This window comes from Gekko japonicus, unplaced genomic scaffold, assembly GCF_001447785.1.
Source record: "Gekko japonicus isolate JY-2015 unplaced genomic scaffold, Gekko_japonicus_V1.1 scaffold1531, whole genome shotgun sequence".
Lineage (NCBI taxonomy): Eukaryota > Metazoa > Chordata > Lepidosauria > Squamata > Gekkonidae > Gekko > Gekko japonicus.
In genome coordinates, this window is record NW_015164717.1 from 387,903 (window position 1) to 414,211 (window position 26,309).

Consider the following 26,309-nt stretch of genomic DNA (forward strand, 5'->3'; position numbering starts at 1 on the left):
GCAGGAACGCACAAAGTCCAACAGATCTTTGCGCATGTGCGGCCACCAGAATTGACGGCGCAGTAGTTGTAGGGACTTCACAAAGCCCCAATGCCCCGCCAACTTGGTCCCATGGGCCGCTTGGAGGACCTCCCTGCGGAGAGAAAAAGGCACATAGAGTCTGTTTCCGGAGTAAACCAAGCCCTCCTGGTCCCGCACACAATCAGGCGCCCCCCCCCCAGTACTTCTTCATCCTGTTTGGAAAGCTCAGCAGCGTAGCGGCTACGCCAATCCCCCCCCACAGGCAAGGCGGGAGGAAAAGGAGCAGGAGGAGAGGGGGCCGTGGGAAGTTTTTGTGCTTGCCTGCGAGTGACCACAGCCCCACCCAATTGGGCGGGGGTGAAAATCGAGTCAATGATGACGCCGTGTTGACTCTCGTGTTGCGGGAGGCAGGACAAGCCATCAGCCAAGGAGTTAGCCGAGCCCGGGAAATGATGGAGCGTGAATTGGAACTTGGAAAAAAAATCCGCCCAGCGCAGTTGTTTGGCATTCAGCGTTTTAGGCGATTTGAGGGTCTCAAGATTCTTATGATCTTCCATACTTCGAACGGAACCCTCGCCCCCTCAAGCCAATGGCGCCACGTTGACAAAGCCAGCCGAATAGCTGACGCCTCCTTCTCCCAAATAGACCAGTGCCGTTCGGCGTCTGAGAATTTTTTAGACATGTAAGCGAGCGGGTGCAATTTCCCGTCCTCCCCCCTCTGTAAAATTGCAGCCCCCATAGCCACATCGGAAGCGTCAGTTTGCACAATAAATGTTTTCGTTTCATCCGGGTGTGCTAGCACGGGCTCGGAAGTGAACATGGCTTTTAGCCGCTGAAAGGCTGCTTCAAATTCCGCCGACCATTTGAGAGGCGCCCCAGGTTTTGTGGCATCAAACCCCTTTCCCTTTGTCTTTAACAAGTCAGTTAGGGGTAGTGCAATCTGGGCAAAGCCTTTGATAAATGAGCGATAAAAATTGGCGAATCCTGGGACTGTTTGCAGTTGGCGGCGAGTTTTGGGGGCTTCCCATTCAACCACATCTGTCACCTTCCCTGAGTCCATCTCCAAACCCCCTCCCGAAATGCGGTAGCCCAGAAAGTCAATGTGCGTTTTGTGGAATTCACACTTGGAGAGTTTGGCAAACAGTTTGTGCTTATGCAACGTTTTTAGGACTTTTCTGACAAGCTTGACATGTGAGGGGAGGTCCTGAGAGTACAGTAAAATGTCGTCTAAGTAAATAATAACCCCCTTAAACAGGAACTCATGGAGGACCTCGTTAATCAAGTTCATGAAGACCCCTGGGGCCCCTTGCAGCCCGAAGGGCATTACCAGGTACTCAAATTGCCCCAAAGGTGTGTTGAACGCTGTTTTACCCTCGTCCCTTTCCTTAATCCGCACTCTGAAATAGGCGTCACACAAATCGAGTTTCGAAAACACTTTCCCTTTGGACGCCTCCGTTAATAAGTCTTTTATCAGAGGAAGGGGGTAGGCGTTTGAGGTCGAAATAGCGTTCAGTCCCCTATAATCCGTACACAAACGAAGGCCCCCATCCTTCTTTTTCCAAAACAGGACGGGCGCGGCGAAGGGGGAGGATGCCGGTCTGATGAATCCCCTAGCCAGGTTCTTATCAATGAACTTTCGCAATTCGGCTTTTTCCGCGGGCCCCATTGCATAAATCTTTCCCTTTAGAAGTTTACACCCCGGAAGAAGTTCAATGCTACAGTCAGTTTTACGATGGGGGGGCAACTCGTCAGCCTCTTCCTCCCCGAAAACCTGTGCTAGATCGTGGTATTCCGGGGGAAGGGTAGCCATGTCCTCTGAAGTCAGAACCGCACAGGGAAAGTTCATGGCGGGAGGACTACCCCACTCCCCATTCCATTTGTGGTCAATGCATTTGGGTGACATAAACTGAACTGTCCCCTCTTCCCAAAGTATGTATGGGTCGTGACTGAAAAGCCACGGGGCGCCCAAAACCAACGCGAATTGTGAATCCGGGGTGACCACAAAAGTCCTTAGTTCCCAATGTTCTCCAGCCCCCAACCTCAACGGCATGGTCTCATCCATTTGCGTAATGATGATGGGGGATTTCAGTTTCTGGATGCCCGCCTCCAACCCAGTCACTACATTAGGGCTACTTAAGTCTCTCCCACACCACAAGTCAATAAGTGCTTTCACTCGCACATGGGTTCCCAGGATTGGGTTAATTAAAGACACAGTCACGAAGAAAAGAGAGGGGGGTTCTCTCACCACTATAGGCGCCTCCGATGCAAAGTCCCGTTGTTGCGCCTCTTCTACAACAGGACGTTCTCGTTTCCCGACACCTCCAGTTCCGAATCAGCTGAATCTTCCGGGTTGGTATCGGGCGCCGCCTGCAGTGGTTTGGAGAATTTGGGTTTAGCAACTCCTTTCTTCGGCGGGGTCACCGGCTTGGCCTTGGGTTGTGGGGCTTTTTCTTTTGTCTGGCGAGCACAACAATCCGCAGCAAAGTGGCCCCTCTCCCCACACCTAAGACAGAGCCCCATCTTCATCCGCAAGTCTCGCGCGGCTTCCGACAGTCGTGGGGTTCTTGGTTTCGGGGTGGGCGGCTGGCTCACCTTCCCTCAGCTACCGTCCGCATCAGTTGTTGCATGGTCTAGTCGAGATCCTCGAGTCGATCTCCCATCGGTTCACGTTCCCCGGCAAATGCCGGTCTGCTCTCTCTCTCTCCCGGCCTGTCCGTGCTCCAGGGGTCTTCCCTCGGTACAACCCTTGGTCATACATGCTCTCGCGGAGCCTGCTCCCGCGGTGAGAAAAAGTTTCTCGTGTGCTCCGCGAGTCAAACATAGTCCAGTCATCCCAGGCGGGTACTGCTCCCTTACCCCATCTGGAAGGGGTCGGAGGTGGCCATGGGATCGGTGCAGATTTCGGCACGGCTCCCCCCACCGCTCCCGTCGCTGGCACTGAGACCGGTACTGACGCAGCTGTGGTGCTAGGGGGACTGGAGGTGACCGGGGTGGCCCCCTCTGTTGTTGGTAGGTTCTCCTCGACCCCGCTCATGATCTCTCAGACTCAAGGTGATGGAGAAAAGGGGATTCCTAACAAAATGTCCGATTCCCCATGCATTCGAAATAAATCCACGTTTGAAAAACAAAGTCAAATTTATTATAAAGCGATGGTTAGCTCAGGAACACAAGAATTGTTAGGAATGACTACAGACCCCACAGGGTAACATAATAAAGGAACTTGAACCAGGTTAGGACCAATGAGTCCAATTCCCGCTGGCGGGAATGCAGATAAAACTAGCGCCCAATTCCTTGGGAACACAAGGGTTCTACAACATAAACACAAGTTCAGTTCTCAAGCATGAGATACATAATAAGCAAAGCAACGCCATAACTCCATCCCACCTCCAGCTGGTTGACCTTGAGCAGTTCCGCAGAAGCAGTAAGTAAAAGAAAGTAAACACCTACACAGGAGGATACGGGGGGGGGTGGACAGAGCACAATATAACATGTATACGAGAACACACCACCTTATGGCAGCTTGCTGACAATGTGTTGGAAGCTCTCCATGATGGCCATCCAGGCATAGTTCATATGAAAGCTCTGGCAAGGAGCTATGTCTGGTGGCCAAAGATAGACGCAGACATTGAGGACTGGGTCCGGCACTGCGTGACCTGCCAGCAGTCGAGACCTGATCCACCTCAAGCCCCAGTTCAACACTGGGAAAGCACGAGCAAGCCTTGGTCCAGACTGCATGTTGATTTTGCTGGCCCGTTTCAAGGGCAAATGTTTTTAATTATAGTTGATGCTTTTTCTAAATGGTTAGCGGTTATGAATATGCATACTACAACATCAACTGCTATAATTAATGTGCTGCGCCGGGTCTTTGCAACCCATGGTTTGCCGGATGTCTTGGTGTCCGATAACGGGCCCCAATTTACCTCAGGGGAGTTTGAAAAGTTTTTGGCTGACAATGTAATAAAGCATGTAACGGCCGCTCCGTTCCATCCGGCCACAAACGGGCAAACCGAACGGATGGTTCGGATGACGAAAGAGGCTCTGAAAAAGTTGGATCCCAGGGACTGGGGGCAGAAGCTAGCCTCTTTCCTTTTCCCTTTGTGGCAGCATATTATGCCCTGCACCGCAACTGGGAGAAGCCCAGCTGAGCTTCTTACGGGTCGTAGACTCCATCCAGACCTGACAGAAAGTAGACCCCCCAGATCAGAAGTCCAAGAATTGCCATGCACTTTCAATCAGGGAGACAAAGTGTTCGCGCAGAATTACGCTGAGGGTCACTTATGGCTTCTCGCTATAATCAGTGACATTTTGGGTACCCGTATGTACGTGGCACAGCTTGCAGACGGGTCGGGAACTGCGGCACCACGTAGATCAGCCTAGGCAGAGGTGGGTTGACTCCAGTCTCGAGTCCAGCACCTAATCTAACTCGATTCCCCACCCAGAAGGCGAGCAGCGAGGGCCTCCAGACAGGGAGGTGAGTGTTGCAGAGCCCCCCGTAGAAACAGAGTGTGGACTTAGTCCCCTTTAGATGGTGACCCCCTCGGTAACAAGTCAGCCTAACTCACTGGACAGTGAGCCGTTCAGGGCCCCTGAAGCTATTGCACCGCCAGAACCTATACGCAGGTCAAGCCAAACAAGGTGTGCCCCTCCCCATCTGAAGGACTACATATGTCCGGGTATTGTTCCATCTTAGGGGGGAGGAATTGTTGTGTCTTATCCATTAACATGTAATGTTAAGCTTGAAACCTCAGCCGGATTCTAATCTGGAACAACACCATTGGCTGAAGCATGTACAGTAACCAATGAAATGTAAGAGTCTGTGCTGGAGGGAAGACTAATGATTGGTCGTTATCCATGTAATGTGATTGGATGTTAACTGTACGAGGGCGTGGCTACCCCAGCCCGGAAGAGTTTAAAAGGAGCTATGCTCCACTGTTGTTTTGTCGTGTGTCGTCTGATGCTGTGTGATCTTTTGGAAGTTCTCATTCTCAATAAAGCTGAATCACTTGTTACTTACTTCGTTGTTGAGTTGCATACTTAACAGTAGATTAAATACTTTCTTCAATCAGTACAAATGCCACATTGATAGAGTATTTATTTTAGTTATTAAAGCACTTCTTCTTGACTCAAGGCAGCTAGTTCAGTCTAATGGCTGGCCCCTGCCCAAGGTCACAGAAAACTGCTGCCATTTACAGTACAAACTAGTGGGACACTGATTTGATCCAGTATAATGTAGCCTCATATACTCATATCCCTTTTTATAGAAACGTTACTATGCATCCCAGGACAATCACACAGGCTGGACGATTAACCAAGTATCTCAAGTGCAAGGGGTTCTTTTTACAAGGGTAGTTTTATTCTGACTCTGATGCTGCACTCATGTTGTATTTGCATATCCATACAAAGCACTGAGAATGTGTGTTTCAGGGTACTCTTCTATTTAAATTACATGTGAACAGGGTCCACTTTGGAAAAAAAGTGTTCTTTTCATAGCTGACAGATCCCAAAATCCCATGAGAAGCAGAAAATTATTGTTAAATTTCCCTGGTTACAAAACATATGAATGAACTGAAGTTGATGACTATATCAGCATAATAAAATAGGTATTGAATGCAGACCACCAGTTTAAAGTGTATGTCCTTGGATCTTCCACAGTTTGCTACAGCAATACTTTGCTTTAACAGATGGTTCAAAGGATATTGAATTGGAAATTCTACAAAGGAACAAGCAAGTAATTGTGCTAATAAGAGCCTAACCAATAAAGATGCATTATAAAATAAATGCATTCTCCCATTAAAGAATAGAAGACTGTTGACAGATAAGGAAATGGCAGCTGCTTCTCAGAGACACACCACTATCACCCTGCTGCTTTGTGTATTTAGTCACAACACATGAAGCCTTACAGATGAAGCCTTACAGAAATTCATTAAACCTATTTTAAAATAATTTTGTAAAATGAAATGCTGATAGAAATATATGTAGTAACAAGTAGCTATTAGACAGCAAGATGTTATGGTTAGAAATCTATACTATAAAAATCCAATTTTAAAGAAAAAATTCAAAACATGTAACCATTGTTTATCTGGATTCAGTTATTTTAACTCATTCTAATTTGCATGAATGTGTTTCACTCACAATCATTTTTCATGTTAAGTATTGCTACATTTAAAAAAACAGACAAATCAATTGAAATCTAGTTAAATTGCACAAAGGTTCCTTAGAAAAGGAAGGAAGGATGAGGAACCTGAAGGGATTCTTTTTGTCTGCATGCTTCTTGAGATTCAGTGTATAGAAAACGTGTGCTGACACTCTTAAATGTCCTAGAAACAAATGTTAAAATATTTATGGTATACCTTAGCTTTCAAAAACTGTAAATCCAGATTTGGAACAACATTAATGCTTCCAGCAACAAACTCATGCCCGGGGGGGGGGGGCAGAATAAGGAGGAATGCTTGCCCACTGCAAACTCTGACAATTCTAATCTTTTCATCTGCATTATTCCACAAGTACTACAATATTTACACTAGAAGGGTCCATTATAGACACTTAAAGGATGGGGGATGCAGAAAAAAAGGGGGGAAAGGGGGGCATTTTTGCCTCTTCAAGGACTTCTTTCAAATTTTTGATGGAAAAACTGGGAGATGGGAGCACTGAAAAAAAGCCTCCTATGAAAAAGTTCCTGTTTTGGAATGAGTGAAATTATATTTAAGACAAGGTTTACATGGTCAAAGTGTATAGCATGAACATTTTTATGTCAGACAATTACCGCATTATATAATTCCTATGTACACTGCAGACGTACGGCATATTTGAGAACATGTTTATAGTTTAAATGTGAATAACTGCGGCAGCAATTAAAATGCTGTAATGTGTTTGACAATACACTATTAAAAGTTCAGTGTTTTTAATCTTATAAAGTTTAACAATATCAAAATATGCTGGTAGTCCTATTATGAGAGTTATGAAAGTGTTTCTGACCACGTTCAATTGTTTACTACAAAAACTGATTTCCGGTTTCAATGTTTCAGGTAGCAAAAATTAAGATGTTCTGTGGTAGCACAGGATTTAACAGAGAGAGCGTGAAACTGTTGCATCCTATGCTACCTTAGCACATACTTCTTGATAGGGTATATTTGTAATCCTGGTCATAGAAAACAGAGCAATCCTAAACATACCCACTTTTAAGTCCATTTAAGTCAATTGGCTTAGGCTGTAAATATGCCAAGAAGAATAATTTTGTGTGCTGAGTTATGAATGAATCAGTTTGATTTAAACTGTAAAATGTGTAAGGGTCAAAAGGAGAGTATTGCATATGTTTCTATTTTCCCCTTTCTCTGTGATAATACAATAAAGAGACAGAGTACTGGATTTTGAAGTTGTTCAAGACCCCACTTTAGTATTAACAGGGAAAGCTTAATATTATAACTAATATCTATCTCTACCTTACATGTTACCTCTTGTGTTGAAACCTATTTCCCATTTCCATTTAGGCAACAGATAGTCAGAAACAAGATGCATGTATTACATTTTGCATCTGAATCACCAGAATTTACAGTTTAAAGTTTCTACAGCCTATTGCCCAAGGTGAAGCAATCTCACCACAAATTGGCAGCATAAAAATTAAGCACTGTAGAATCAAAAGCACATTTCTGGGTGTGACAAACTTGCTTGTAGCAAGGGCTGTAGCCAGCCTTTTACAAAGAGAATTCTTTGAAGATTAAAGTATCAGTCACGAAGTTTACTGATGATGCAAGCAAATAAACTGAAGCATTGTTTATAGGATAAGGTATATGTTCAACCACTATATTTTATACACTGTATAAAATATACTTACCAACACTTACATACCCAAGTATGAGCTTCAGAGTTCTGGAATCGTCACTCCTGTTTAAAGAACCCTTATTGCTACAGCTAGGAAACAAATACTTCAAATATAAAGATGACTAGATAATCCAGGTGCCAAGATTTTTCCAGAGCTACCAATTGCAGAAACAGTATTTATGATTATGATTTAAATCCCCTTTTCCTTTATGTTTCAATTAATTCCTAACTAAGATCATGGCATCCGGTCCCATCACTCCTTGACAAATAGAAGGAGAAGTCGTGGAAGCAGTGACCACATTCCTGGGATCCAAGACCACTGCAGATGGTGACTGCAGTAATGAAATTAAAAGACGCCTGCTCCTTGGGAGGACAGCATAATAAAAAGTAGAGACATCACCCTGCCAACAAAAGTCCGTAAGGTCAAAGCAATGGTATTCCCAGTAGTCATGTATGGCTACAAGAGTTGGACTATAAGGAAGGCCGAGCACCGAAGAATAGATGCTTTTGAATTATGGTACTGGAGAAGCCTCTTGAGAGTCCCCTGGACTGCAAGATCAAATCAGTCAATCCTAAAAGAAATCAACCCTGACTGTTCCCTGGAAGGCCAGATACTGAAGCTGAAGCTCAAATACTTTGGCCACCAAATGAGAAGGGAGCACTCACTGGAGAAGAGCCTGATGCTGGGAAAGACTGAAGGTCAAAGAAGACGGGGACGGCAAAGGATGAGATGGTTAGACAGTGTTATTGAGGCAACGAACATGAAACTAAGCAAACTCCGGAGCACAACGGAAGACAGGAAGGCCTGGCATGATGTGGTCCATGGGGTCGCGAAGAGTCGGACTCGGCTGTGCGACTGAACAACAAAAGCTTAAACTCAGAGATTCTGCCTGCAGCCAAAATATCCTGTTTTCACTATTCTGAGGTAAAATGGTTTGCTTTCCTCATAAACTCACTGGACATATATGGCAGATGTACCATTTAGAGCTGTGGCTACACGTTCTTCTCCTGAAGTATGTACATACACATCAAGAGATCAAATATCAGCCATTTCTTGTGATAGTGCTGCCACTTTTTTAAAGTGTCATGTAACATTAACATACATGCGTTTATCAATATCTTATCAGTACAAATGCATACATTTAAGAGGAAGTTGCATAACTACTGCAAGAATAATTGGGGCTTGTGATAAGAGAGCTGCCAGGGAACAGGCACCCACCACCCACATTTCCCCTAGTCAACCTGCAGAATTATAAGGATTTTAACATACACCTCAGGAAAAAAATAAACATCTTTATAGAAATGTCATCAACTCTCTGAACGATATGTTTGTGCAAATCCTGGGTTGGATCCTACAGAGAATTTCCAATTGCCAAGGGAGGCAATTATCACTAGTTCCCCCTTCTGCAGGAGACCTCTGAGTGCCTCCTCATGTTTTTTCGGGGGGGGGGGTCCCCCCAGAAGCAGCATGATGGGAGGCATTTGGGGCTGCAGTGGGAGAAGAAGCTATGCTCTGCAGGCAAATTCTTTTGTCAGAGAAAATGTTCATTAGGATTCAAGCCTTTATATTCCAAGTTCTTTCTATAACTCTATAGAAATGACCATAAAGTTTTTAACAGAGGTTTCAAGCATGAAAAGGGGGTAAGAAAGAATTGCAGCTCCCCTAGTTAGGGTTTTATATTGTCTAATTCTTAAAGAACAAATTGATGTTTATACCATCATAGGTATATGTGTGACGTTAATTGATAGGAATTTCAGTTGCATACCCATGAAGTCGTTACTTGAAATTAGGAACATGTACTCAGTGTATAACTAGTTTTTAAAAAAACACACAAAAAAAACAACTTGCAGTTAAAGCCACATATGACTACTCCACCAATAGTAAATGATATCATAGTCTCCTGTGCATACATACACCTCCATGCAGTCATCCCAGTTCCATGCTGCTCAACCAAATATCATTTCCTTCTCCCCTACAAAATTAATATAGGGTCAAATTAAAAGACCTCTCAAATAAAGGTAAAATACTCTGGACCTGAGAGATAAATAACTACTGTCCAGTCTCATATGTGCCATTCTTGAAGAGGATTGTTTGGATGAATTCCAATCTAGTTTCAGCCTTGGTCACCCTCATGGATGACCTGTGCCAGGAGATGGGCCAGAGTTACATGTAGATTAGATTACTGCAATAATCTTTACTTTTGGCTACCCACATAGACTGTCCAGAAGATACAGTTGGTACAGAATGCTGTGGCCAGAATGTTGACTGAAGTGGGCCGTAGGGACTATATCACGCCAGTCTTGTTCTATCTACACTGACTCCCAGTTTGCTTCTGGGCTCAATTCAAGGACCTGGCATTGACCTTTTAAGCCTATACAGTTTGGGGCCAGCACACCTTAAAGACCATCTTCTCCCATACGAACCTCCCCATTCACTTTAGTCAGCTGTTCTGGGTGCCCCCACCATCTGCCCATAGACAGGTGGCAACCCAAGATAGGGCAATCTAAATCATGCTGCCAAAACTCCGGAACTCCCTCCCCCGGGAGATTCATCTTTCTCCTTCTATTGCTGTTTTCCAGAAGTGGCTGAAGACTTTTTTTATTATGTTTGGTATACCCCCAATGACTGTTCTAACAGCTTGCAGAACAAGATTTATCACTGTCCAAAATAAATCTCATTCAGCTACCTTCTGCTTACTATTTTAATAACTCATAATACAAAATGACTACAGTTTTGTAATTTTTAACATATGCAAAAGATTTAGGACAAATAAATCAATTTCAGAAACACCTAAAATATCTAATCAAAATTCAATTATTTAGTACAGCAAAATCGTTAAAACCCTGTCAGTAAGTTTTTTTTGAGATAAAGCAGGAAATCTTAAACAAGGCCTCACTGATAACACAATGAATGCATTGGTTACTACTGAGAAGCCACTTTGTGCAAACCGTTCTACTGATTTCAGTGACACTACTCACTCAGAAAAAGAAAAACAGCAGTTTGGCATTTACTTAAAATATTTCTTTAACAGCAAAGGGTGACATGTGTTAAACAGATACATCTTTTAATTAATGGATTTCATCATGGTTAACTCACATTTAAACATGCTGCTGTAACAAGTAGATGACTGCTAGATTTATAGTTCAGACTTAAGGACTGTTTTCCTATTTCAGCCTTACCTCCTTTATTACATAACAGATAGAGTGTTCTGCTTATACAAGGAAGTGCATAGCAGGAAGCAAGTCTTCACAATCATGAAGGCAGTGCCTTTGTAAATCCTCGTTCCTATCACCATTCTATCATGTTCCTGGTCTCCAACAGTGATGGAGTAGAAATAAGGATTTAAAAAAAAAACACACACACACACACACAACCCCAATTACTACAAACATCCCAACTTTCAAAAACTCAATCGTCTAAAAATGCAGATATTGTGAAATATGAAGAGTTCTGTTTTTAACTATCTTCCCCCCCCTCACCTTACTGAATTATTACCATTATACCCTGTGTTCTCAGCTAGAGTGCAACTGACAGCATCACTGACTGATATCACACCAAAAAACTGATTTAAGATTTTTGAATCTATGTGAAGTGAGATTAATCTGTAGTTGAATCCCTAGACGATTGTTTCCAGTTCTGACAACTGGTTTGATCTTGTACGTGTCTTTTTAAAGAAAGTATAGAAAGAATGCAAAGTATCTTAGCATTTCCATTGCACTTTCAAGCATTCAAAGCACTATGCCTATCTCTGCCTTGTAAATCCAGTAATATATGGAGATCTACAAGCAAATCATACATGCTCCTATAGTAAAATTTGCTTTTATAAGCAGCTAAGAAACCATTATGGGATCCCACTATGCCACTCTGTGCTATCCAAAGATTTGGCCCTAGTACAACTGCCAAGGCAAAAATACCATGAGTGCTATGTCAGCTACACTAATGGCTCTCTGAAACTTTAAGGACCACTGGCCCTTTAAGGCAAAAGAGAGAGGAAACCATACACTCAGCTTCCATAGCTCCATTCTGCTTTCTAGATTGGATCGTAAGCAATAATAAAGGCTATGCTGGCTCTAGTTGCAGCTCTCCCTTTAGCATTTGCATTCTAACCACTTTAAGACAAGGGGGGGCTTAAAGAACCACAAGTACATTACATTTTACAGCATATAATATTTGTGTTTGGGAAACTATAGGGGGAAATATTCACACTAACTTTCATGCCTTTAAACAGAGAGCAACACAGATGGGCAGTAACCTGTATAACTGTTTTACAATGTTTTTTCCTTCTCTGAACCTACAGAAATTCTTTAGTTGTAGCACTCTGAGCATTGGCTTGTACAACTATAACTACATTGCATGGCATTCCAGCATTCTGGCATAAGCTCCCAGCACAGATGCTCTCAAATACCTTCACCAGTGTCAAACATTGTACTAACAGTCCAAGCTCTACAGGGTCCAGCAAGTGCTGTTCAAAGAACTGGTGGAAATCCTGTCTCCTGTGTACCAGCATAGTACAAAAGCTTTCATGCAGCACTGCAGCATCCCACCAGGGGAAAACACTGATGCAGTAGTACCAATCATTGCTGCTAGGGGTAGGACTGGGTCCTGTTATTGGATATAAATGATGCCATCTCAGTTTCAGTAGTCTAGCACCTCATCCTATGTACGGCTGTGCCCAGGCTAAAGCTGAATCACCTCATGGGAAAATACATCTACTAGGCTTGCTTGCTAAGCTGAATCATCACAGTGAGAAATACAAGCTGCCTGCTAGCTTTACCTGATGGATCATCACTTGGGAAATGTACAATAGGTTGCTGCATTGTTTGGTACAAATAACTGTACATTGGTATTTATCCTCCATCAAGAAGACAGTTGGACTCTTCATGTTATATAACTTAGTTTGAAAGTGTTTACAATACACTAGAGTTGATGTTGTGTATAAAAAGCAAATATATTTAGCTATAAGTACATGTGAATTTTGTGTTTATTATTTCAACACGGTGTTTTTTGTGTTTATCTAACTTAGCTGTGTTCCCTGTGTGCTTGTTGTAAAGCTCAGGACAAGCAAAATCTGGTTTATCCTCATACTACCTTTTAGACAAGGAATCCTCATTATTTCCTTTGCATGATAAAGCAACACATCCCTAGGCACTTTCACAGGATCATTCAAAGATATGGATCTGTATCTCCAAGATCCAAGTCTAATGCTCTAGCCCCTGGACATCTACCCAGGAAGTGTCATCAATTACCATCTTATTTTAAGTACAGCCTCTAAACTTATATACCATACTACAGCAAACAAAAGCACATGGAAACACACATATTTTAAGTCAATCCTTGCTAAGTATTTGCTTTAAGATTATACAGTGTTCTCTGTCACTAGTGTAGGATCACTTGCTACAAGATGCAACTCCTAAGGAATAGTCACTTGCATATTTCACACTTTTCAGGTGGACCACTTCTTCTAAAGCAGGATCATATAACATTAATATGATCATTACAATATTCCCTTTTAGAGAAGGCTGCAGGGGAAGGGATGGCTACTTATTAAAAGTTACTTGTTTATAGATGTATTAAAATAGGTTGGTCAGATGAGGAAGTTAATCAGGACCAAGTAACATTGCCATGTGCATGAGCCATTCTGTTGTTATAGCTGCTAAGACAGCTTGTGAAATGATACTAAATATGGAACCAGAAAGATTCTAGCAGAACAGAACTGCTGTCTCTAGGATCATTCATTTCATGAAGTTTCACACACATATTTTGCTTTGAATTATATATACGTTGCATGCTTGCTTGATCAATGAGATAAAATCCAGGAGAACACTTTTGCTTTTAGGTATCCATGAAGCCATCATCCCTGTTGTATGAAGAAAAAATGTATTTCACACTGCAAAACGCAGATGCCCAAGATCATTTTAAAATTCATCGGATCATTGTGTTTTTTTCCCTTCACTGGCACTGTGAGACACTTCTTTTGATGCCCTGCACTTTTCTTCTTCATCACGAAAGATAAATGGAAATGCACAACCGAAAAATATTTTATTAAAATACTTTGCTTTTGTTTGGCACTGTGCATCAGGATCAGGAACACAGTATCTAATACTGCAACCAAGAAACTGTGTGCCATTTTTGTTTAAATTCTTATATTTCTGTATGCCAAGAAAAAAATATCCACCACTGACATCCATAGATTTGAAGCCTTAATCATAGGAGGGAAGGACACACTCTGCCACATTACCACAGGACAAAATGAACTAAATGGAAGCTAGAACTTGCTGCAGTGAGGTTCAAAAAGAACTACAACCTGATTTCTCATACTAATCGATTTTACTACCTAAATTTGGGCTTCTACATAAACATTTTATATGGCTTCTAGTCTTTAAAACTATTTCAAGACTTCTGGTTATACAGCATGAACTTAAAACACCTCTTAATGAAAGTGCTGTTAACAGAGAGCCGCATAGGCCATGCATGCCAAATAGTACAAGAAATATCAGTTCTCTGTGCCGTATAACTAAATTATAAAACATATTTAGATCTTTAAGACAGTGTTTAAGACAACTATGGGCTTCTTCTGATCCAACAGCTTTTCCATCCCAAATTACAACAAATCTAGGCCACCATGTTTTGGCTTATATCATGACCAGAAATACAACAATCATTTTGCAATCTTTCCTTTTTACATACCCCATCCATGAATCCTTGAGTTTCGAGTTCCTGTCTATAAATAACTATATCTACTAAGCTTGACCACATCTGACAAATACAAAAACTGCTATCGGCCATATTTTCATTTTATCATCTGGCTTGCATTTTTAATCATAATTAATATTTACTAAATGGAATAAAAATTCCAGTATATTTGAGGTGAGCAGCTTATTTCCAGAAAGCATAAGGCCAGATTAAACCAGGCCAACATTTCAAGTTAGTCGACATCTATTTTTAGTAATGATTTATAATCTAACACCAAAATCCATTGCCCTTGCTAGAGGACATCAGTTTAACACTTAGTAATGAGAAAAATAATGTCAAATAGAATAGAAAACTATGCTGATTAATGCTGATTAGATCAAAGAGAAAGTCTGTATCACAGAGCCACAAATGTGTATTACTACACTAGTTTTAGGGTCCAATAATTGCTCACTTCACACAAAATATTTACTATTCAAAAAACCCTAAAATATTCAATGTATTAGTCTCATCACTTACAGCTACAGTTGCAGCATTCTCTATTGCAACTGTTTTAATGATCAGGTGCAGTAATTCGACAGCAAGAGCACTCTAAGTACAGTAGATGAGCTACTTGACTACAATTTTTCCTCTAACATACACTGCAGAGAGCATCCATGATTCACATACGGCAATTGTGAAGCTCGAAATATTAGGGGAATGAGCTACATGCTAATGCGTGTTTTTTAAATTAAGATAAGCCCTCACCCATGCAGTTCTAATAATGGAAACACTGTTAAAAGACACATCCATGTAATGTATACAATCTTTAACATATTCACATATTTTTAATCTAGGGTTAGTAATCTCACCTGAAAAGGAAAGATATTGTCAGTTCTGTTCAAACTGTCTTCCATCCAAGATTTTGGAGCAAAAGCAGAGCTGGGCCGTGCATACTTCTGCAACTGGATATGATTACTTGGGAAATTCTTCTTTAGGGGTGAGATGGCGTTCAGGGGTGTTATTCCTCCATTCAGTCCCCTGCGGTGGTCTCGGCCTTGGGACCCTCCCCACCCACCATATCCACCACCACCACCGGGACTCCATGAAGAAGATGGTGTAGGTGATGGGCTTTGGTAGCTGCTCCATGGAGAAGGTGGTTTGTTAAGATTATTAGCAAGATGAGGCAGTTGATTAAAAGCAGCATTTCTATGTGTAAATGGAGGTGGATGAGGGCTTGCAGGAGACCTCCTCTGTTGTTGATGCTGATTGTGATGATGCTGAAAATGGGGGTGATGAGGGTGGTGTTGAGACAGGGGTCCAATCTGAGGGGAAAAGCTACCTCCAAAGCCAGGACTGACATGGTGTGGAAAATTCTGAAACAGCAGAGCACCATTATTAGCTGAAGCAGGAGGTACCCCTCCCTGGTGGAAGAAACTTGCATCTTCGTTGATTATTGTTGAAGAAGAAGGCGCTATAGCTGCTGACCAGTTACTGAAACCAGTCAGAGAAGATGCAGTAGATGTCAAGGGCTGGCTTGAAGTACCTAGCCCTGTAGCTTCTTGATAGTCAAATCCTGTTAACACTGGTGACTCTATTCTTATTTTCTCTTTTCCACTGCCATTCTCGGAAGAGTTATCCCCCTGGTTTTCTTCAGATTTAGCTTTCTCGGATTCAGGCAGCATGCCTGTTTCCTGGCTTTGACTAGGGGAAAGCTGCTGTTTTTCTAGGGAGTCTTGCTTTTCCTGTTGCTGAGTTTTAGATTTTTCTGACCCCAGAATCTCATCCTGAATGTTATGGGCAGCTGGAGCAGGAAAAAGCCAAGCTGACCCAGCACTACTGCCATTGGCAGCTGTGTTATTTATAAAAGCAGCAGGGCTGGGGGTTGCATTTTGATGATGGTGTGGTGGTTGCAGATGAGGATGAAATCTGACTGGAAAAGCTGACTTATTCCCGGTGTTGTTTTGTACTAACACTCCAAACCCGTAATCCCCCATTTATTATATTTAGGATTTGAATTCCGCCTGAAAAGAAAAAACAAACCTTAAAAAATGTTTCTTCCTTCCTTAGAAAATATCTTTGTTTACAGGTCTTCTACCCCTTTTCTTTTCCACACACAAATATCTGATTTGGATGTTATTCCTGGTTTCCTACAAGTGGGATCTCTTAAAATATTGACATGGGTCAATCTGTGTTTGCTTCCTTCCTTTAGCCAGAAGGAACAGAAAGTAAATCTTTGGTTAACAAAATAAGAGGTTTCCTTTCCTAAAAGGAAATGCGCGAGAACGAAATTGGGATGAAACAAAGCTCTTGAGAACAAAATTAAGAGTTTTCTTTTTGTTAACTATTCTGTTTTTGCCTTATCAACAGCCTCAACCTGTCCATGTAAGGGTTAATGGAAAAAACGATATCATGACACTCCTTCACAGCTCCAAAAATATATTTAAATCTGGAATAATTTAATAAATTCTATATATTCTAATATATATCTGTGTTCTATTCTAACAGTCTTTGCTGCTAAGAATGGAAAGATTTTTCCCCCAACCTGTGCTGCTGCTTTTGCCTTGTACTATATTACACATATAATATGTTCTATGCGGATGCCTTTCTGACAAATCCTTTCTATATAAAGGGAAGGGAGGGTGAAGATTTTCTCTCTCTCTTTTTTAATCTCTAGACATCGGCATTCAGTGCGTGTTGTGTGTATGTGTACGGATTGAGTTGTGCAGGAGGGTGGATTCTTGCTGCTGCTGTAGGGTGGGTTCCTGTTTGCTGCGTTGCTGCTTTTCCAAGCTCGCCTCCTATTATGATCCGATATTTGTGTGTCCTTCAGATGAATCCTGGCTGCCTGCAGAGGAAAATTTTCACCTCAGAAAATCAGCAGTCAAGGTGGGGGGGGGGAGAAAGAGAGAGCAGGATATTTGGGGAATAGAGGTTAGGCTTTTTTAAAGCCATCAGCAAAAATAATTTATTCTTTTTTTGGGGGGGAGCTCCTTGTAGGGAGAAAATGGGAGGAGGAGAAGAGAGCTTTCTTCAGATGAATCCCTTGGGGGGGGGGGGATGGGAGTGCCGCCCCTTCTCTCTTAGGGAGGGGAGGACACAGGACAGGGAAAGGATTTCGCCCTCACCGGTAGAGGGAAAGATATGAAGGACTTTACCTCAGGAGGGGAACAGTCTCCGTCGGGGAGGGGACGGCGCTGGCGGGGGGCCGGGCTCCTCTCTCCCCCATGGGAGCCGGTTTCTCAAGGGAGGAGGAGGGTCACAAGGATCGCTTGGTGGCGACAGAGCAGGGAGGGGCGGTATCGAGCCTGGCTCCTGAGGAGAAGAAGGAAGAGGAGATGGTGGTAGCGGCTCCCAGGGGTTCTGCTGCCGAAGCTCCGGGGCTGTTTGTGGTGCTGCTGCTGCTGCTTCTTCTCCTCCGCCTCGGCTCCTCCCGGCGTCGTTCTTTGCCCCTCATGTAAAACAAACGTTTATCGGGCGGGAGGAGGGAGGCTCCTATTAAGTCGCGAGGCGTTGGGCTGTACTATCAGTTCACCACTTCGGCCCGGCCGCCTCAGCCGCCGCCGTCTCCACAGGACCGAGCCTCCGATCGAAATGACAACCAGCTGGAGAGAAGCAGCGCGGCACTTCCGGTTCATGGAAGCCACGCCTCCCTCCTCTGGCATCGGACACGCCCCCTTACCCTCTAGACCGCCTCTTCCTCACCAGAAGAGTCGGCGGCTCTTTTGCATAAGGGCAAATTAGTCGTTGTTGCTGCGTTCTCCATTTTTGTTTTGGGCAGGTCCCCCCCCCCCTCTCCTTGAGCGGACATGTTGGTTTAGGTCGGGAAGATGCAAGAAGTAATGACATTTTGGTTGATGTAGCATAAACGGCCATCTTTGACTATGGCAGATGACAGGGGTTTTTTCTTCAGAGATTGCAAGATTTCATCAAGGGATCATGAGGGGAATTAAAGCGAGCTAAAGAGGAAAGGCGCCTCCCCCTCCCCACTGCAGATAGATTGTGAAGAAGCGGCTAAAGTATGAGGTTTAAAAAATAGCACTTCCATTTCATTTGTTTCGTCAGGTTCCAGTTTTCATCTCCGCCTCTACAGTAGTAGAGAAGAGGGTCAATTTAAAACGCAGACATTTTTGCGTAAGCTGTATAGGTCATTTGACTTTGGGAGAACTTGCTATTTTTTAAAAAGTAGAACATTAAGCTTGCCAATAGAGTGTATAGGAAGGGTCACAAAAACACTTCTTATCTGTTGGTGATCATGTGATTGCCAACTCTGTTTTGGGAAATTCCCAGAGATTTAAGGGTGGGGTGTAGGGAGGGCTGGGTTTGGAGAGGAGAAGGACCTTGGCAGGGTAGAATACAATAGAGCCCAACCTCTAGCTCACCCTCCCCCCCCAACTGATTTATGTTGTCTGGAGATTAGATGTAATTCCAGGAGATTTCCAGGCCCCATCGGGAGGCTGGCAAAGGTAGGAGGAAGGGACTTCTCTAATTTCCATGGGCGAACATTCACTGTACAAGGGGCAAACGTAATAACATGCTCAAACCATAAACACTAGGCTCAGTGGGTGCAGGTGTATTTTGTTTGTTTGTCAAGTGATCTGGAAACAATGTTTTTCAGTGAACATTGTTTTCCATAGTATGGAGCAATGGCTTACACCCCTATGTTTCCAAATATGAAATTTATCTGTTGAGATACTGTAGAAAGTACCATGGTGAATTTAACAATTACTGACATCACAATTCTGCTTCTGTTTACTGTTGTGTAATCCAGTCAAGCCTATCTGAATTTTAAATATTATTTTCTGGATGTTCTAGCCACTATATTATTATTACCCATCATAGATTCAGAGTTAACAAGCAGCTCTGTCAAGAAGTGATGAGGCTGACCAATACTTCACTGTTGCTGAATAAATGGTTTGGAAATGATATATGTCGATGCTCCTCATTTGAATTTTGGCACACTTTTTATATTAGGGCAATCAAAGATCAGCAAGTGTGATAACAATTGAACTTCCAAACTCTGCCATTATCAAGCAGATTTCTGGCACTTTTCTGGTCACTAGTATTTTCATCACCCAATAGAGCTGTAATGTACCCATCTCAGACCACGTGCACGGCCATTTCACCACGCGGTCAGGCGAAGCGACAGAGCTTCGCTCTCAAGAACAATGGGACAAGCGGATCCTAGCCGGCACCTATCGGCAGGCTAGGCTCCTGGCCGAGAGCCTATGGAACTCTCGGCCACTGTAAGCCAATCACTTGTGTGTGGGTGTGTTTGGGGGTGCGGGGTTATGCACATATAAACCAGCCTGCGAGCTGGTGACTCTCGTCATGTTCTGAGCTGAAATAACGTATGAGAGCTGAAATCATTAGTAAGTCTCAGTACTTTTCACTGGGGACGAAGGTGGGATTCTAACTCCCATGAACAACGACCCGGACGAAGATTCGAGCACCGCATCGAGCCCCAATGCCGAGACCACCACGAGCCGCTCCGCTTTGCACCCTGGTTCTCCGGTTGCCGCTCACCGCTCCGCTCCTTGCTCCGTACCTTGCCCTGCTGACCCCGAGAGCAACAGCGCTTCCTGCCTCGCTCCAGCTGCCACTGCTGCCACTACTCCCGAGCTACCCTCACCACGTGGAAGCAGTACGATGGCAACCTCCCAGGAAAGCATCGCCGCTTTCAACATCTCCTGCCCCACGCAGTGGGAGACCTGGCTTGAGATCCCGGAGAGCTATTTCGACTGCCACGACATCGTAGACCCGGGTAAGAAAAAAGCTCATCTTCTGTCCTGTGGCATCAACACTGTCTTGCTGCTTAAGGACCTCATTGCGCCTAAGCAGACAAAGGACGAATCCTATGTGGTACTGGTGAAAGCGCTGACCAATCACCTTTCACCAAAGCCACAAAGTTTGCTGAGTGCATGGACTTTTTTGAGTGGATCAAGGGGCCTGACGAGCCGGCCTCCGAGTTCTTGGCCAGGCTGCGGCGGGCGGCCACCAGGTGTTTATTTCCTCACCTGGCGGATGCCTTGCTAAACCAGTTCCTTTTGGCTCTCCGGGAGCCCAAACTCCAAAGGAAACTGGTTAGCCAGGACGACCTGGACCTAGACAAGGCACTCAGGGAAGCCGCGGCCTACGACACACCAAGACCGCCACATGTGGGCGGTCCATCGCACACAAGCAACGCTCGAGTCGGACGACTCCGAGAACAAGGAAGTGCTCCGCCGCCATTCCTACCAACAGCATTGCCCCGGGGGAGCACCATCGGCCAAAGCCCCCTCTGCATTGTCCCAATGCGCCAGCTGTGGGGAGGCACACAAATGCCGGGTTTGCTGCTTCAGGGATGCCGTCTGCTGCTCCTGCAACAAGCCATGCCATCTGGCCCGGGTTTGCCGTTCCCGATGACAGCCTCAAAACCCTGGGCCTCAAAAGACTGTGGCCCACCAGACAGCAGAAGATCTACCCACTGACCTCCATACCCTCTCTGCCCACCACCAGCAGCACCAGGTATGTAACTTGCTCCCCCCCTGATAGCCCCAATAAGATGCATGTGACGGTGCTTATAGAGGGGTCCCCCTGCAGCATGGAGATAGACACTGGCTCTAACTACTCCATCATTTCGGAGGAAACGCTGCGCTCGCTCTGCCCACGGGGGGGGGACCCCCTCTGTGTAAGCCACAGGGGTTTAAGTTACGGGACTTTAACAAAAACCCTGTGGCGGTTCGGGACTGGGGCAAGTTTACAGTGCAATTTCAGGACTTCCACGGTAAATTGGACTTGGGGGGGGGGAGGCTCTCCAGTCTGCTGGGACTTTCGTGGTTCGGCCCCCTGGGATTGATGATCGCGGGGGCAAATCAGCTCCGGGCAGCGGACTTTGCAATGAGTTCCCCCGGGTTTTCGATGGCACACTCAGCCGCTACACAGGAAACCCCATTTCCCTTGACCTCGACCCAGCTATCCGCCCCATCCCGGTTAAGGCCAGACAACCACCTATTGCAGTGAGGCAAAAGATCGAGGCAGAGGTAGATCGCTTGGTGGCCGCACGGTAGGAGACTCCGATAGTCACCCCGGTCAAGCCAAATGGCAATGTGCGGATTTGTGTGGACTACAAGTGAACACTGAACAAAACCAGCAGCCCAACCGCCAACTCCGCCCATCTCACAGCTGAGCGCTCCGGTGGCTTATTCTGCCCCGGTTCCAGCACCTCGCCGCTCTACGAGAACCCATAAAACCCCCTCCTATTTGCAGGACTTTGTGTGTGGGTGTCTTTTGGACCAAGGGGGGAGGGGTGTAATGTACCCATCTCAGACCATGTGCGCGGCCATTTCGCCACGCGGTCAGGCGAAGTGACAGAGCTTCGCTCTCAAGAACAATGGGACAAGCGGATCCCAGCTGGCACCTATCGGCAGGCCAGGCTCCTGGCCGAGAACCTATGGAACTCTCGGCCACTGTAAATAGCCAATCACTTGTGTGTGGGTGTGTTTGGAGGTGCGGGGTTATGCACATATAAACCAGCCTGCGAGCTGGTCACTCTCGTCATGTTCTGAACTGAAATAAAGTATGAGAGCTGAAATCACTAGTAAGTCTCAGTACTTTTCAAGAGCCTTTTCTGCAGTAGCCTTTCGTTGTTGCTGTTAGGAGGAAGAGAGGAGATTGGAATTATACCCTGCCCTTCACTACCCAAAGGTGTCTCAGAGCGGCTTACAAACTCCTTTCCCTTCCCCTCCCCACAACAGACACCCTGTGAGGTAGGTGGGGCTGAGAGAACTCTTGACAGAAACTACTCTTTTTCAAGAACAGCTGTGCCAGAGTTATGGCTTGCCCAAGGTCATCCAGCCAGGTGCAAGTGGAGGAGTGGGGAATCAAACCCGGTTCTCCCAGATTAGAGTCCGCGCACTTAACCACTACACCAAACTAGGTCAGATTGCAAAGAAATATATCCAAGATTCAAATCCCATGCACAGTGTAAGCCACAAGCTGAAATGTAGCTGTAAATCAACCTTCCCACTTGGCCACCAACTGACTCAGAACTCAGTAAAAGTGGATTAATAAATGTCTTTCACTTTTCCAAATCAAGAATAAAGATTTTTTGTTTTTCACCTGTACTTATCAACAGTGTAGCAGAAAGACTCAAAAATGCTTTAAAGGGCATGTGTGAATTCAGCCCAAGAATTCTTGCCTTGCAACTTCTAATTGTATAGAAGAACAAAAACTTAGGGAAAATTAGGAGAGTTTCCAAAGATGAGCATTTAACAATCCCAAAAAGAAGAAAAGTTGGTTTTTATACCCTGCCCTTCTCTACCCTGAGGAGTCTCAAAGCATCTCAAAGCATCTTACAATCAAGGCCATAGCAAACCGGGGGGGGGGGGGGGGGGCGGGGCTCCCCCGGCGCATGCTTTGCCCCCTCACTGCCAATCTTCTGCCTGCCCCCCTCATTCTCCCCTCCTCTCCAGGTTCCCCCTCTCCCCTCCTCATCCCTCCCCGGAGCCTGGGCTTGTCAAGGCTTGCCTCACCTCACCCACCCACTGGAGGGAGAAATTACTTCTCCTGTGGAGAAGGCAGACAGCAGAATGGCCCGCCACAGCGCGTCCCTGCACCTGCTCCCAGGGCTGCAAGGGAGGAGCTCACTGTTAGGTGACCTGGTGTCATACGGGCCAGGGTAGAGGCAAAGGGGGGAGGAGAGCTCACGCACTGCCCTGCCTGCCTGCCTCCTCCGTGCCAGGATGGAGAGGGAGAAAGAGATGCCTCTCCTGGTGGGTGGGTGAGGTGAGAGTCACTTCCAGGCAACATCAGAAGTGACATCACCACGTCAGGGGCATGACAGCATGTGCCCCCCCTCCAAAAAAGTGTCCAGCTACAGGGCTGCTTACAATCACGTTCCATTTTTGTCCCCACAACAGGCACCTTGTGAGGTAGGTGGGGCTGAGAGAGTTCTGAGAGAACTGGGACTAGCCCAAGGTCATCCAACAGGCTTCATGTGGTGGAGTGAGGAATCCAACCTGGTTCTCTGGATTAGAGTCCACTGTTCTTCACCACTGCACAACACTGGCTTTGAAAACGTTTTTCTCACTTTACACTGCACAAAAAAGCACTTAAGATCACATTTCTGTGTATAGTTATTTAAGAGTCATCCCACTGAATACAGGATGACTTACTTACAAATATACATATGATCTGTATATAACTGTTGTCATATATGCTTGATGGATTCTTCCCCCTTTAAACAGCATGTATGTAAAAAAATAAGACGCTAAACCTTGATTATTAGACAATTCTAAAAATGTCTCTTTTCATATAAATTCAGAAACAGAATTCTCTAGACAATACCATTTAACTCAAACTGATGCTGGTAGATATTGTTGTAATGATTGTCAGGAACCAAAAGAGTACTAAATCCTGCACTGACAGTGAAAGGGAAGTAGACTACCAGATCTAATTTTAGTACATGAAACTGACTTATATAACATCAGATCACTGGTCCATCTAGCTTAATATTGTCTAACCTGACCTGCAGTGGTTCTCCATTGTCTCAGAAAGAGATGTTAGCTGACATCCTTTAACTTTAATTTTATTTAATTCATTCATACCCCACCTTTCTCCCTAGTAGGGAGTCAAAGTGGCTTATATCATTCACCTCTTCCCCATTTTATCCTCACAACAACCCTGTGAGGTAGGCTAGGCTGAGAGAGTGTGACTGGCCCAAGATCACCCAAGAAGCTTCCATGGCATGAGTGGGGATTCGAACCTGGGTCTTCCAGATACTATGACACTCTTTAACCACTACACCATGTTTCTGATTGCAAGTTTGCTATTATTTAATTGCAGAAACTTAGAAATCCTGCCATATATATTAATTGCAAGTATTTTTCTAAGGACAGATGATTTTTAAGGGGGAAAAAGCCATAGCTGATTATCCCTAAATCTTTTTCTCAGACGAGCCCCATGAGCTTGCAAATATAGATGTATATTGCAATATGCCCGGAAGATTAGGAAACCAGAGTTCGGTTATGCAAACTAGATTTGCAAAGCTGGAACAAAGCATTACACCTTGAAACTGTATCTGAACATTTTGTCTTTTCCCACAAAACTTGCTCCCATGTCCCCCTATTTCCATTTATTCCTATTTGCTCTAGCCTACTCAACCCCTCATGTTTTTCTTTCCCATTCCCAATCCTATCAGCACATGTATCTGTACCATAAAATCATTCAGTCAAGTATGCCAATATACTGTTTGTAATTCAATAAAACTGCATAAATAAGGCAACATATAAATGTTTATGATTTTTACATATTGCTCTAACAAGAATGCTAAGTCTAATTCTAGAATATTCATTCAAACCACAACACTCTCCAACTTTCTGAGATTCGTTGGCTAAATAGATTGATGATATTTCTGTGAATCCACATTAACAGTCTCCCATTCGAGCATTCATTTGAATACAAACAGGCGAAATCCTTTCCTCCTTTTCTTCCATCACTACACATAGGATACATGTTCACTGACACACATGAAACTTCAAGACATTTCAGATTACCACAGCATGTATATGTGATGTGGCTGCAATGTCCTACACAAAAGTGATATCCATACTGCTTCCTACATCTGACAATTCCCCAAAAGCAGCCAATCTAACAGTGAGCCAAAGGCTTTCTGCTAGAACGTAAGTGAGCTAACTTCAGTCTTGTGGGCTACATGTTGTGTTACTACATGTTGTGTTACTAGATTCCCAGTGGTCCATTGCTGTATTTTAATTTTACCAAGTAAGAGAGCACAATCAAAATCTCTTACCAGAGCAGCATAACTAATCAATTCCAAGTGATCTTGAGTATACACTTTGCTGGATCAGACCAAGGTCGATTTGGTCCATCATTCTTTACAAGAATCCCAGAATGTGGTTTAACAGAAATTGGCTTGTGGTCAACCAGTGCAGTGTGGTCAACCAGTGCAGTTCTGGCCACCTCAGAACTACAGACAAGGCCATAAATTTTAGAGTCCTATCTTCCCTCCATGCCCTCCTTCAATCCATCCCCTTCCTCCACACCTATTTCCTTGAGCCGGGCATGTCACGTGCTTTGGGGGTGGGGTCTCCCCAGGGGCCTGATCTGCCGGCAGCGGGTAACGGGCCTCTCGGGCGGGGTTTTCCCTGCCCCCCGGGGGGACTTGGCAAGCCTATCATGAAGTGATCTTAGGCCAGTCATTCTCTCATAATGTCACCTACCTCACAGAGTTGCTGTGAGAACAAAGTGATGAAGGAAGAACCATACACGCCATAAAATGAACTAGACAGAATTTGCATCAAAATTTAAAACCTCATCTTCTATCAAACAAGCACTTTGGTTGTCTCTGAAATGTTACACAACAGCTCAATATTTTGTAAGAAGCATATTCTCAGACCAGGAAGTTGAGCCTGGTGAGGCCAAAGGGCAGTATCTATCCAATAACATTTCTAATCCCTCCTCCTACAAAGTAGACCCTGGCTCAGAACCTACCAATGAGAGCTCTCAGGATTTGACTTGCCACATAAAGTATGGAAGATGGCTAATAGACTACGAACAGGCTTTGGCAGTTGTGCAGACCTGTTGTTTAAATGGGGCAAAATACCAGGACCCAAATGCGATTGTGGTGCAGCTTGCCAAACTATTTTCCATCTTTCACAGGAATGTGACTGTTGTGCTTTCCAGGAAGATGTGATGGAGTTCTTTGAATTCTCCCCAGCTGAGGCTGAGTGGACTGAAAATCTAGATATTAGTATTTAGGGGGATTCCCCAATCAGTCTGTATGCCCATTGTATCAACTTGG

The 26,309-nt window shown here is 44.4% G+C and overlaps 1 protein-coding gene across 1 annotated transcript in view; it reads right to left on the bottom strand.

Annotated features, from left to right (window-relative positions):
• CPEB4 (cytoplasmic polyadenylation element binding protein 4) overlaps nucleotides 1–18,110 on the bottom strand; it is a 110,059-nt gene extending 91,949 nt beyond the window's left edge. The window contains exons 1-2 of the mRNA XM_015409571.1: nucleotides 17,668–18,110; nucleotides 15,382–17,357 (exon numbers count right to left, since the gene is read on the bottom strand). Coding sequence (XP_015265057.1) covers nucleotides 15,382–16,506 — 1,125 coding nt within the window. The 5' untranslated portion in view covers nucleotides 16,507–17,357; nucleotides 17,668–18,110. The remainder of the gene's footprint in view (nucleotides 1–15,381; nucleotides 17,358–17,667) is intronic.
• Nucleotides 18,111–26,309: the final 8,199 nt, after the last annotated feature.